The following is an 11299-nucleotide window of genomic DNA, read 5'->3' as shown; positions in this document are numbered from 1 at the left end:
GAGAGAGAGAGAGAGAGAGAGAGAGAGAGAGAGAGAGAGAGAGAGAGAGAGAGACTTGAACAATTAGACACTGCCATTTAGTGACTGGTTCAGCATTCATAGCAACGTTATGGGATTGAAATATCTTAACTAAGGATTCTGTGTATACTCAGCATCTCAGGAGTGCTGCTGAGGGCAGCAGCCTCCTACAGCCTCGTACTTACTGTGTTTCAGTGTGGAGGACATCCACTTCCTGGTGCTACAGAACCTGATCCAGAGCACACTGTCCCTCTCTAACAGCCAGTCCAACTCTTGCCAGTCCTTCCAGGTGGGTGCTGGCCTCAGCACAGAGGCCTTCGGGGCCTTAAGGATCCAGGGCTATGTGGGCGCTCACTCTGCTCTCTTCAGCTGTGGAGTCTCAGGGGCCCTGAATGACTTTCATTCTTACTTGTTAGAGTTTTGACTTGTTCATTTGTTGTGTTATGATCAGACCTAAGGCTTCTCCATGCTGTGCAAGCACACTCTTCAGCATGCCACCCCAGTAAGCCTGTGCCTCCCTGTCCCTGGTTCTGATTCAGAGGCCCTGGATCACTATCTCGGTGTCTTTTCCTGTTCTTATGATAAAGTATTCTAGTAAGCACCTCAAGAGAGAAAGTCTTGTGCCCGAGAAGTCAAGAAAGCAAGAGCTTGAAGCACATGGTCCCTGCAGTCAAAAGACAGAGCAGTGAATGCTTGCTGAGTCTGCTGCGTAGGTCCTTTTCTCCATGGCTCCCAGCCAAGGAATGGAGCCACTCATAGTGGGCAGGTTTTCCTACCTCAATTACTGTATCAAGATAATCCCTCATGGGCATGCTCAGAAGTCTGCCAGGTGATTCTAGATTCTATAAAATTGACATTTAACACTAGCTGTCAAAGGGTCCTTTTATGCCCAGGCTACAGATACCTTCTAAGTAAGGCCTTAGAGCTAGAAGAGGTGGAACTGCTGAAGGAAGAGGCCTGGTTTGGGGTTTTGTTGTTCTGAGGTTTGTTTATTTTTATTTTTACGTATAAGTGTTTTGACAGCATGTCTATCTGTAAGCCACATGGAGTTCATTGCCCACAGAGGCCAAAAGAGGGAGTCTGGGATTAGATTTGTGACAGTTGTTAGCTGCAGTGTGGGTGCTGGGAGCCAGTGCTCTTAACCTATGAGTTTTCTCTCTGGCCCATCTTTTTGAGATGGTCTCACTATGTAGTCCTGGCTAGCCTGAAACTCACTGTGTATATCAGGCTAGTCTTGGCTTCACAAAAATCTGCTCTCAGGTACCGGAATTAAGAGTGTGCACCACTGTGCTTGACAGGAAGGTGGTTTGGATACCTTGCTTCAGAGCACCGGCCTGGCCTGGTCTGAGCAGCAGTGGACATGCCTCGGCTGCTCCCTAAGTATCATTTAATCTCTCCCGCTTTAAGTCACCTGGTACACTTGTTTCTCACAAGGACACCTAGGACCCCTGTATTTGAGAGTGCCAGCAAGCACTCACTTGTTTCCAGGTAGCACGCACTTTCTTGTGCCTTTTGGTACCCAGAAAGTGTTCACACTTCCAAGTGAGAACCTGGTTATTGGGTAAACTGTCCCTTGGTCTCATGGGCATTCTGCAGCTGGAGAACACAAAGCCTGAACAACAGAGAGGGTAGACAGTGAGGCAGAAGTCCCAAGTACTCAGCCATGGTCACAACAGGTCTTTGTTGGGTTCATACTTACCTAAAAAGAAAGCAAAGATGCCTGAGCAGGGAGTCCAGGCCAGTGAGCTGCCCCAGAGAGGAAGGTAAACAACTGTTCTTCACCTCCATCTCCAGGGACTTCTAGGCTCAGATGGAAGGTGTCTAAGACTGGCTTTGTACCCCAGATGCTTAGGAAGTCACATGAGGAGGCAGGGTGCTTCTGTGGCTCCCAGAATCTAACACTGAGGACTTATAGGCCATAGTGACATTAGAGGCTCATACAAGATCTCTTAGACTCCCCTGAAACCCAGGTTCTCAGACAACTACAAAGATTCTTTCCTGTGACAGCCTAGGCTCTCAGGATCCAAGTGGGTAGACCCCACAGTCTTATTAGTTAGTGTGGTCCAGCACACAGCAGCAGGTGTCTGAAGGTTGTATCCTGCAAGTGGTTAAGAGCAGAAGTCATAGAAGGCCGAACCCCAGTGCTGGCTGCAGCTGTTTCTCCACTTGTTTGTGGTTTTTTTGAGACAGGGTCTCTCTGTAGAACAGTCCTGGCTATCCTGGAACTTACAGAAATCCACCTACCTCTGCCTCCTGAGTGCTGGGATTAAAGGCGTGCGCCACCACACCTAGCTTCTGCCCCACTTTTGTAGGGTGAAAAAAAAATGGGAACCTCATTCTCTGCTCCATGCAGCCCATGCAGTTATTCCCCTGGGGTCTAACTATGCATGCAGGTCTCAGTCAGACTGCCTAGAAGAATCAGTGTGGACCTCAGATGGCTTCTTCCAGGAGAACCCTCCATGTGACACAAGCCCCAAATGACCACCAAGCCCCTTAGCAGTGAGGTCACTTTGCTTTCTCGGTTTCACTCTTGCCTCACAGCAAGGTTTTGGAGAAACCTTGTTTTGAGAAACTCTCGTGCCTCAGTGTGCACTGTCACTAAGAGACCCCAGGATTACTCCCACCCAAGAGCACCAGAGCCCCTTGGAGACACTCAGACTGGCTAGCTGAGCATTCTTGCTGTGAGTGTGGCCCTTGCAGTTTCGATGCTGCCACGGCTGGCTCCCCTTCTAGCACCTGACCCTTCCATGTGCTGTTACAGATCTTCCGCCTCTACCGGGAGTTCCGGGAGCCCGTGCTGGTGCGGGCCTTCATGGAGTGCCAAAAGAGGAGCCTGGTCAACCGACGCCGTGTCAGCCACTCCCAGGGCCCCAAGAAGAACCGTGCTGTGCCCTTTGTGCCCATGTCCTACCAGCTCTCCCAGTCATACTATAAGTAAGTATGTCCTCAGCCGGGGAGGGATTCTCTTTCTGCCTGTCTCCCAGGCAGTAGTGCTGCCATGAAGCAATTGGGGGAAAGTTAATAGTTTTGTAAACAATCCAGGAAGCAGTGCACTTTCTAAGAGGGCTAGCCTTATCTTTCCCCCATTCTTCTCAGAGCCCTTTGTACCACCTACACACTGCAGGGCTGGGCAGGGTACCCTCAAAACCTCCGTACTGCCAGTCCCTGATTGCAAGTGTGGGAAGCCCCTCACTCAGCATATCATGGCAGCCTCAAGTTAGTAGGGGCCACATTTGGACACAACAGGTCCACCACTAGTTCTTTTGGCTTCTCCCATTGGAGCTCTTCCTACCCCCAGGTCCTTACCTGACGACTTTTAGGTTCCCATTCTTCTGAGGTCCCTACTCTCTGGGTTCTTGTCAGAGGATTGGCCTCTGCTTACATCTGCAGACAATGAGACTGGACACATGTGTCCTGTCAACTGTCACAAAAGGAGGTTCCTCCCTGGGTCAGCAGCTGTTGGCATGAGGCACTGCAAGGCCTTTAGCTTAGATGAAAAGACTGGCCCCACCTTAGATGTACAAGGTGAGTAGGGAGAGATGTCTAGACTGTATTGGGCGGCAGCACTGTCTCCCATCACAGTGGGCAGGAGTGCTTCAGGCATAAGGGTGCAGGCTGTTTGGAGTTCAGTGACTTCCAGAGTGGCCCAGCACGGGCTTCAACAGCAGCTCTTTAGTGGTACCCCCTTTCTGCCTTGCCTGCAGGCTTTTCACCTGGCGATTCCCCACCACCATCTGCACTGAATCCTTCCAGTTCTACGACAGACTGCGGGCCAACGGCGCGCTAGACCAGCCTGACCACTTCTCCTTCAAGGACCTGGATAGCAGTGACCCTTCGAATGACCTGGTGGCATTTTCTTTGGACAGCCCTGGAGGACACTGTGTAACAGCCCTGGCCCTCTTCTCTTTGGGCCTCCTCTCTGTGGATGTCAGAATCCCAGAGCAGATCGTGGTGGTGGACAGCTCCATGGTGGAGAGTGAGGTCATGAAGAGGTCAGAGCCCAGGGTAACACCATGCATGTGGCCCTGCTCACAGTTTGGGAACACACAGGTTCTTGAGGCGTTGGGTGCGGTCATTTCCTCTCATTGTTGTGGGACCACCAGGGCTACCTACTCAGCCATCTAGTCTGAGCAAGTGGTGTATGTACATATGTCCTCGTGGGAGTGTAGACATGAGAATGGAGGTATAGAACCCAGAAATTGAATCGGGGCCTCCCTCTCATTTCTGAGAGCATATCGAAATTCTTATCAATTCAGCTACACTCGCTGGCCAGTGAGTTCTCAGGATCCAGCACTTGGATTACAGACCTGTGCAGTTTGGGATGAGGAGCTGCATGGCAGTGTCCAGAGTTTTCTGTTGGTACCTTTCTAGGGGTCACAGGAAGTGCCGCAGGGAAGGAAATAAAAGCCCAGGGCCCTTAACTGTGGCAGAGCCAGGCATGGCCTTCATGGGGAGGGGAGGGAGAGGCTTCGGGTGGTGTCAGAAAAAAGGGGCACCTCAAATGAGTGTTGTCTGTGACAACAGTTGCCACTGGGTGATGGCTGTGTAGCACAGGTGGGCCAGGTCCAAGGCCAGACACCTAGTTGTCTTCTCTTCTGCAGCTTGGGGAAAGATGGTGGCCTGGATGATGACGAGGAAGAGGAAGACCTGGATGAAGGTTCAGGGACCAAGCGCCAGGGTGTGGAAGTAAAGGCCCATCAGGCCTCACACACCAAGTACCTGCTGATGAGGGGTTACTACACAGTGCCTGGGATGGTCAGCACGCGCAACCTGAACCCCAATGACAGCATCGTGGTCAACTCCTGCCAGGTTAAATTCCGACTGCGTGATACTCCTGCACCCACCCAGCTTGGGCCCACTGGTGAGTGTCCTGCCACAGTTCAGGTATGGGACAGCCCTGAGGTTCCTGGCACCATGGCCAGGCACATAGCCCTGGAGCTCTGAAGAGTGGCCTTGCTGTCTATAGCAGTCACCTCATTTTGCCTGTCCATGCTTCATGCCTCTGATCTCTTTTGTGATACCTTCAGAACCTCAAATCCCATAGTTTATGATACTGTTGAATCTTGTCCTTTATCTCTTTGCTATCAAAGGTGAGACTTCAGCTCCATTGCCACCACCCACCTCCTTCGCAGGTGCTGATCACTCAGGAAGCTCTAGATAGCATAAACCTTTTCTCTTTGCTGGGAGAGAACGGAGTTGGAAAGGCCCTGTCCTTCTCCACCCTGCAACCAGCTGTCATTTGTACAATCAAGGTGGAAACCGTTTGCTGTCACTTTTTACCCAGTCAGCTCTATTTTGTGTGAAGTTTGAAGCATGCAAAAATACTATGCCAACCTATAGGCTGCTATCTCAGCTAAAGAAGCCCTCCTGGCTATTGAGCATAAGCCGGAGTACATGGAAGGAGCCTGGGCCACCACTCAGGGTTAAGGAGTAGAGAAGACATGAGATTTAGGAAGGGCTCAGGACAGCTGCAGTGGGCCTGCAGTCTGGTCTACAGTTATATGCCAAGAGTCAGCCTGCTAGGGCCTAGTATGTCCCCAGAAGGTGACCCCATGACTCCTTAGGGAACAGTGAACTAGTGCTGGAGCAGATCTTACCCCAGACAATCATATGTGTTGGTCCCAGGAAGGTTTCTGTTGACTGATTTTCTCTTCCCTTGTGGTCTCAGGGTTCACAGCTACACCACTGGAAGAGCTCCAGGCTGGTCCTTCCTGCCTCCCTACCTCCTTTACCAGTCTAGTGGATCCACAGCTGCATACCCGCTGCCCAGAAGAGTTTGCCCACCAGATGGCACAGTCTGGGTACAGCCCTGAGGATGTGGCTGCCTCCCTAGAGATTCTGCAGGCTGTGGCAGCTGCTGACTGCTTCGGGGTTGACAAGGAGAAGCTGAGCAGACAGTTCTCCGCCTTGGAGAAGATAGGGGACAGGCGCACCAGGACATTCCTGGACTATATCCAGGTGAGCTGAGCTCCAGGCGTACAGTTGCAGAAGTAACCACTCCACTCCAAAATAGATACAAAATGCAGAAGCGATGCCTGCCTGTGGCTTTCCTTTAGTTAAGTCAACTGCTAGTATTTAAGTCAGGACATATCCCCTAAACTCCATTAGCCCCCAGATCTAGGACCTGGCTGAGCCCTAGAGTGGCTATCCCTCTGTGGGATAGGCCATATCCTCCATGGCTCTTCTATATCAGTCCCCCTCCCCTCAAGGCTTCCTGTACTCCCGGGACTTATCTTACTACCTGCCTGGTCCCTTGGAAAGGCTATGAACCCTTGGACCCAAAGAATACCATTCTTCTTGCTGTGAGCAGCTTCTAGGAGGAGGATGCAGATCTGACTTGGAGGCTCCCATGTGGGATCGGTTTTGTAAGACATGGGGTTGACTGGGACCATGTGGCTCTGAGAAGCTCTTAGTGCAGGAGATACTGTTTCCATGGTTTAAAGTGTTCCTTCTCTGACTGTAGCCTTGGAAACTAATTGTGAGCCCTCAGATATCCTCAGGCAGTGGAGAAGGAGCCTGCTGACCACAAGAGGGTTGTAAGCCAGGCACTTTCTGCTGACCTTAGCACTGCATCCCGGACAGGGTGCAAGACCTGGGTGCTGTCTGTCAATGAATTTGAGGAGTTTATAGGAGAAAAGGAGTGTTGGTGATTTGGGGAACACTCCCTACACAGAAGCAAACAATGGAGTCAGGTGTGACCTAAACACAAGGGAGTCTTGCCATTGTGATGAAATAGTGACCGCCTCTGGAACTGCCAGGACCCACATGGGGACACATAAGGCAGGAGAGTCATAGAGTCCTATCAGTTGGAGCTGTTCTGACTTCAGACATCAGGCTGTGTTAAGTAATGCAGTAGGTATAGGAAGAGCCCACCTAGGCCCGTGCAGCTTGCAGCTCCATTGGCGGCTGCTAGGCTCATCCTTTGGACCTGAGCTTGCTGCCTGCTCTGAATACTTGACCCTAGCTGGAGTGCCATCCGCTCCACCTACCTGGTAAAACCTGCCTTCCCCAACAGACACTATGTCCCTTTTTTCTAGGACCTCTTGGAACAGGAACAAGTCATGGAAGTTGGAGGTAACACTGTGCGCCTAGTGACCATGGCCTCTGCCGAGCCCTGGCTTCTGCATTCAATGCGTCTGAGAGACATGGAAGTAGACACTAAGGCCTCGGGGGATGACAGCCAATCCAGACTCCCTGAGGGGCCTTCCATGGAAGACCAAACCTCTGAGGGGGCAGTGGTGCCTCCGGTCAGCTCCCATAGCACTAAAAAGCGTCCCTACTGCTCCATTCAGAGCCCTGAGACTGATGCTGAGGAAGCCATAAGGCTCCCTGCCAAGAAGCCCACACTACAGGATGTCCGTGTGGCTGCCAGCCCTAGGCCTGGTGCGGAAGAGCAGGCAGAGGCCCAGGCCCCAGCTCAGCTTGCAGTTCCTGAAGATGCAGATGCGGGGGTCCCCAGACAGGAGAACCAAGAGAATGTTGGTGTCTCAGGCCTAGAGCAGCTGGGCTGTGAGTTCCAGCTTCCAGAAGGCTCTGAAGACCCCAGAGGTACTGACCCATTCTGTGTCTGTCACGTGACTGCTCCAGCCTACTACCTCAGACTGGGAACCTACCCTGCCCCCCAAGGGTAGTCACAGTAGGCCTCGGGGGTGTGCCCACAGGGCCAAACTGGGCAAGCATTGGACTTGCTGTAGTGACCATGGAGAGGTTCTCTGGACAGAGCCAGCTTACTCCTAGAAGCCTCTGAGCCTTGGCCTGTGCCAGGCATTCCTCTGAGATTGCTGCTGTTCCTATAGGCTGTTGTTGCCTGAGAACCTTATATACACTCACCCTGTGGTCAGGGCTCTTGGCCCCCACCACTGCATTACCATACTCTGGGTAGAAGGCTGTTCCTTCTGGTCACTGCTTATCTACTTTGGTGCCCATTGAATGAGGGGAGAAGGGCAAAGGACATGGCCTCCCACTTGCCTTCTAAGAGCCTGCCACCTTTTCCTCTTACAGGCCTTACAGAGAGCAACATGGCCCAGGCAGCATGGGAGAGGTAATTGGGGATCTTTCGCAGGGAGGGGCGGAGCATGAAGTAGGGTGGCCTCAGCCTTCAGGCTAGTGGAAGATGCCCCCCTAGTGTCAGTCACTAAGAAAAAAGCTCCTGTGTAGGGTGCAACCCTGGGTAGTTTGCCCTAAACAGACGTTCCCAGCCAAGGGCTGTCATGCTCCCCTGGGCCTCCTCCCACAGCCCACTGTGTCCTTATTATACCCATCGCAGATGAAGAGAGGGCCTCCCCAGCCAGCCTGCGACCACAGGCAGAAGTCAGAACTGCCTGCCCAGGGCAGCCCCTCAGCCCTATAGCTGAACGGTGGCACGCCAGAGGGGTTGCACTCCTCTGCCTTGAAGAGGCCCCATAAGTGGCCCTCCCCAGGCAGGGCCCACAGAGCCCAGCAAGGCTTTGTACCCTGGATCTGACCCCCAAGGTATTGATGGTCCTTCCAGCTCAGCTATGGCCACCAGAGCTTGCAAAACCCGCCCCTGCTCCATGCGACCCATCCACCCTGGGTTGGTGGCAGCTTTGTGCCCAAGGCAGAGCTGCTGTGGGGACAGCCGAGTGAGACAGTGGGGAGGGCTCCGGCGAGAGCTGTGGGCAGATAGTGCCCAAGCTCTGGGCCTCCCTGAGCCAGAGTAGCCTGTCTGTCCCCTCCTCCGCCCTAACATCAACCGTCTGTCTCCAGTGGCTGTGAGAGAGTGTGTTTCGTTGGCCGCCCCTGGCGCGGTGTGGACGGGCGCCTGAACATGCCCGTGTGCAAAGGCATGCTGGAGGCCGTGCTCTACCACATCATGTCAAGGCCTGGTGTTCCCGAGAGCTGCCTGCTGCAGTACTACCAGGGCGTCCTGCAGCCCGTCGCTGTGCTTGAGCTACTCCGGGTAGGGCCCAAGGCTTCTCAGCCCAGCTGTGTGGAGAGGGAGTTGGGGAGAGGGGGTACACCGTGGATGTCACCACCTCAGCTTAACCTTCAGTGCCTTCTGGGCATTGGCAGAGGGGTCTGCTACTATCATTGAGGCCCTGCCTGGCTCTTGATTCCCTTCTCCCATGCCTGCTACAGCCCATCCCTGCAGCAAGCTCACTGTCCCTTGGGTCTGTTTGCACTTGGTCTGTCTTACTCTGCCTGCTGTTGGCCTCCTGACTCGCACTCAGGGTCACATGCTCACAGATCCTCAGGAGTCCTGGGTATAGGTGGCGAGGAAAGCTGAGGAGTGTGTGACCACTACACAAGCAGCTGCTTCCCTGCCTGGGCTGGCAGCTGCCCTGAGCTCCCATTGCCATGATGTTCTGGGCTCCAGCTTCCTAACAGACTAGGAACTTGACATTTAGTGTGACATTCCCTGAACTTCCTAGTGGGAAGCCACCACTGCCATTGTTGGCTGAAGAGCGCCTGTCTTCCAGAGGTCACTGTGGCACCCACACCTTCCATATTTTCTCCTACCCATCTTGATGTAAACCTTCCTGCTAAGTCCTGCCTCCCTCAAGGCTGTGTTTGGCCATCTTCTGCCTGGGAACACTATGTACATTCCATAAGTGCAGCAACACCAGATCCCTGAGCAAGCAGAGCCTTTGTAACCCCGCCTGTCTGTACCTGCAGGGCCTGGAATCCCTCGGCTGTATCCAGAAGCGGATGCTGAGGAAGCCAGCGAGCGTCTCACTCTTCTCCAGGCCTGTGGTGGAGGGCCTGGGTCAGGCCAGTGAGGCCGAGGTGCTCTCCTGTCACGAGAGCACTGTCACCTTCTATGAGCCCACGCTGGACTGTACCATCCGTCTGGGCCGTGTCTTCCCCCATGATATCAACTGGAACAAGTGGATCCATTTATAGACGCTGCCCCAGGCCAGCGGGGGAGCCTCTGCCTCTGCTTCACTGCTCCACCTGGACTGTCCCATGAGCCCTGTCCTCCCCAGCTGTCCCCACAGCGCAGCCCAGCCCAGGTGTAACAACTAGCAGGTGACTTGCTCCCAGGTGCCCAGCCTTCCTGCAGGCTCCAGCAGCGGCAGCAGCAGGGTGGATGTTGTTTGGGGAGCAGAGCTGATGACCAAGCCCTGACTCACCTCTAACCCACCACACTATTCAGACTCTAGGAAGGGCTTTGTGAAGACATGTCACAGGGGTAACTGGCAGAATCTGCTACTCTTACGGTAGGGCATCCCAACTTGGCCTGGACTGAGCCCCAGTCTCCCATGGGGACCCCTCCTGCCAGAAGCCAGGCCTATAGGTTTTGCTTTTGTTTTTGTTTCATTTGTCTTTTCTTTCCATTAGATACAAGCCCCTGGCATGTATTTATTTATTTTTTAATTAAAGTGAGATGAAATGTACTTTGTGTATTTGCCTAATGATGGTTGTTTCCCAAAGAACTTCCCTTCTTGAGTTTTCACCTTTTGGGAGGTAGGGGAGAACCTTAGATTTTCATCTTTTTGTTGAAAAAAATGCAAGCAAGTCTTAGGGTCTTGCAATGACAGTCTGGGATCCCACACAGAAACCACTCACCACGGCTGGCCTGAGCCTCAGTCCCTGGCCCCTTCCTGTCCACCTTTCCTGTCCACTGAAGAGGCTGGCACTTGGTGGCCTGACCCAGCTTTAACCTGTCTCATCCTCTATGTTAATGTGAGCCACACCCTATGAAAGGGGGTGAAGATGTTTCAGGACAGGACACCCAGAATGGCCAAGCTGCAACAGTGTGAGTGTTGGCAGTGTAAAGCCTTGGTCATGTTCTGGAGAGTGGTTGGGCAGTAAAGATGCTATGCTTAGGAGCAGAGCCTGCCTCTTACATACTGCACAGGAGACTGGAAGCCAGCCACCAAGTTCTGTCTCAGGTCTCAGAGCCTCCTTTGCACAACTGTGATGGAAGGCTTAAAGGAACCGAAGGACACCAAGCATGGACACAGAGCTCAGCAATACCCCTTTTCCCCAAGCTTCCTAATGCATGGACCATTTGCTGAGGGGATGTGGGGACTCGGGGTACAGCCCAAGCAGAGTCAAGGCTTATGTGGATGGTCATCATACCCAAAGCCCCCTCCCGTCTGTTACAGCCACCAGTCCTCAGTATATGCCTTCTCCTACATGAGCTCTCTTCTGCCGTCCACTCAGCCCTCCCCCATCTGCCTGACCACCCACCAACTCGCCACCCAACAGCAGCAGCAGCCCTTCTACACTCCGCACAAAGATCTCCCAAAACCACAGCATGCTGGTGGGTCAAGAGGACTCCAGAGAGCCCTGGGGAAGGCAGGAGGCCCCCAGT

General features: G+C 53.2%; 1 protein-coding gene across 1 annotated transcript in view; it reads left to right on the top strand.

The window, feature by feature from the left end:
- Positions 1 to 9986, top strand: part of Gtf3c1 (general transcription factor IIIC subunit 1) — a 64007-nt gene extending 54021 nt beyond the window's left edge. Inside the window, exons 29-37 of the mRNA XM_029542715.1 lie at positions 214 to 307; positions 2780 to 2952; positions 3723 to 4010; positions 4620 to 4879; positions 5687 to 5976; positions 7056 to 7566; positions 8020 to 8059; positions 8746 to 8938; positions 9655 to 9986. Of these exons, the coding sequence (XP_029398575.1) occupies positions 214 to 307; positions 2780 to 2952; positions 3723 to 4010; positions 4620 to 4879; positions 5687 to 5976; positions 7056 to 7566; positions 8020 to 8059; positions 8746 to 8938; positions 9655 to 9882 (2077 nt within the window). The 3' untranslated portion in view covers positions 9883 to 9986. The remainder of the gene's footprint in view (positions 1 to 213; positions 308 to 2779; positions 2953 to 3722; positions 4011 to 4619; positions 4880 to 5686; positions 5977 to 7055; positions 7567 to 8019; positions 8060 to 8745; positions 8939 to 9654) is intronic.
- The last annotated feature ends 1313 nt before the right edge of the window (positions 9987 to 11299 follow it).

Source organism: Mus pahari, chromosome 1, assembly GCF_900095145.1.
Source record: "Mus pahari chromosome 1, PAHARI_EIJ_v1.1, whole genome shotgun sequence".
NCBI classification, from domain to species: domain Eukaryota; kingdom Metazoa; phylum Chordata; class Mammalia; order Rodentia; family Muridae; genus Mus; species Mus pahari.
The sequence above is the reverse complement of the archived record's forward strand: the minus strand, read 5'-3'. Positions and strand labels throughout refer to the sequence as shown.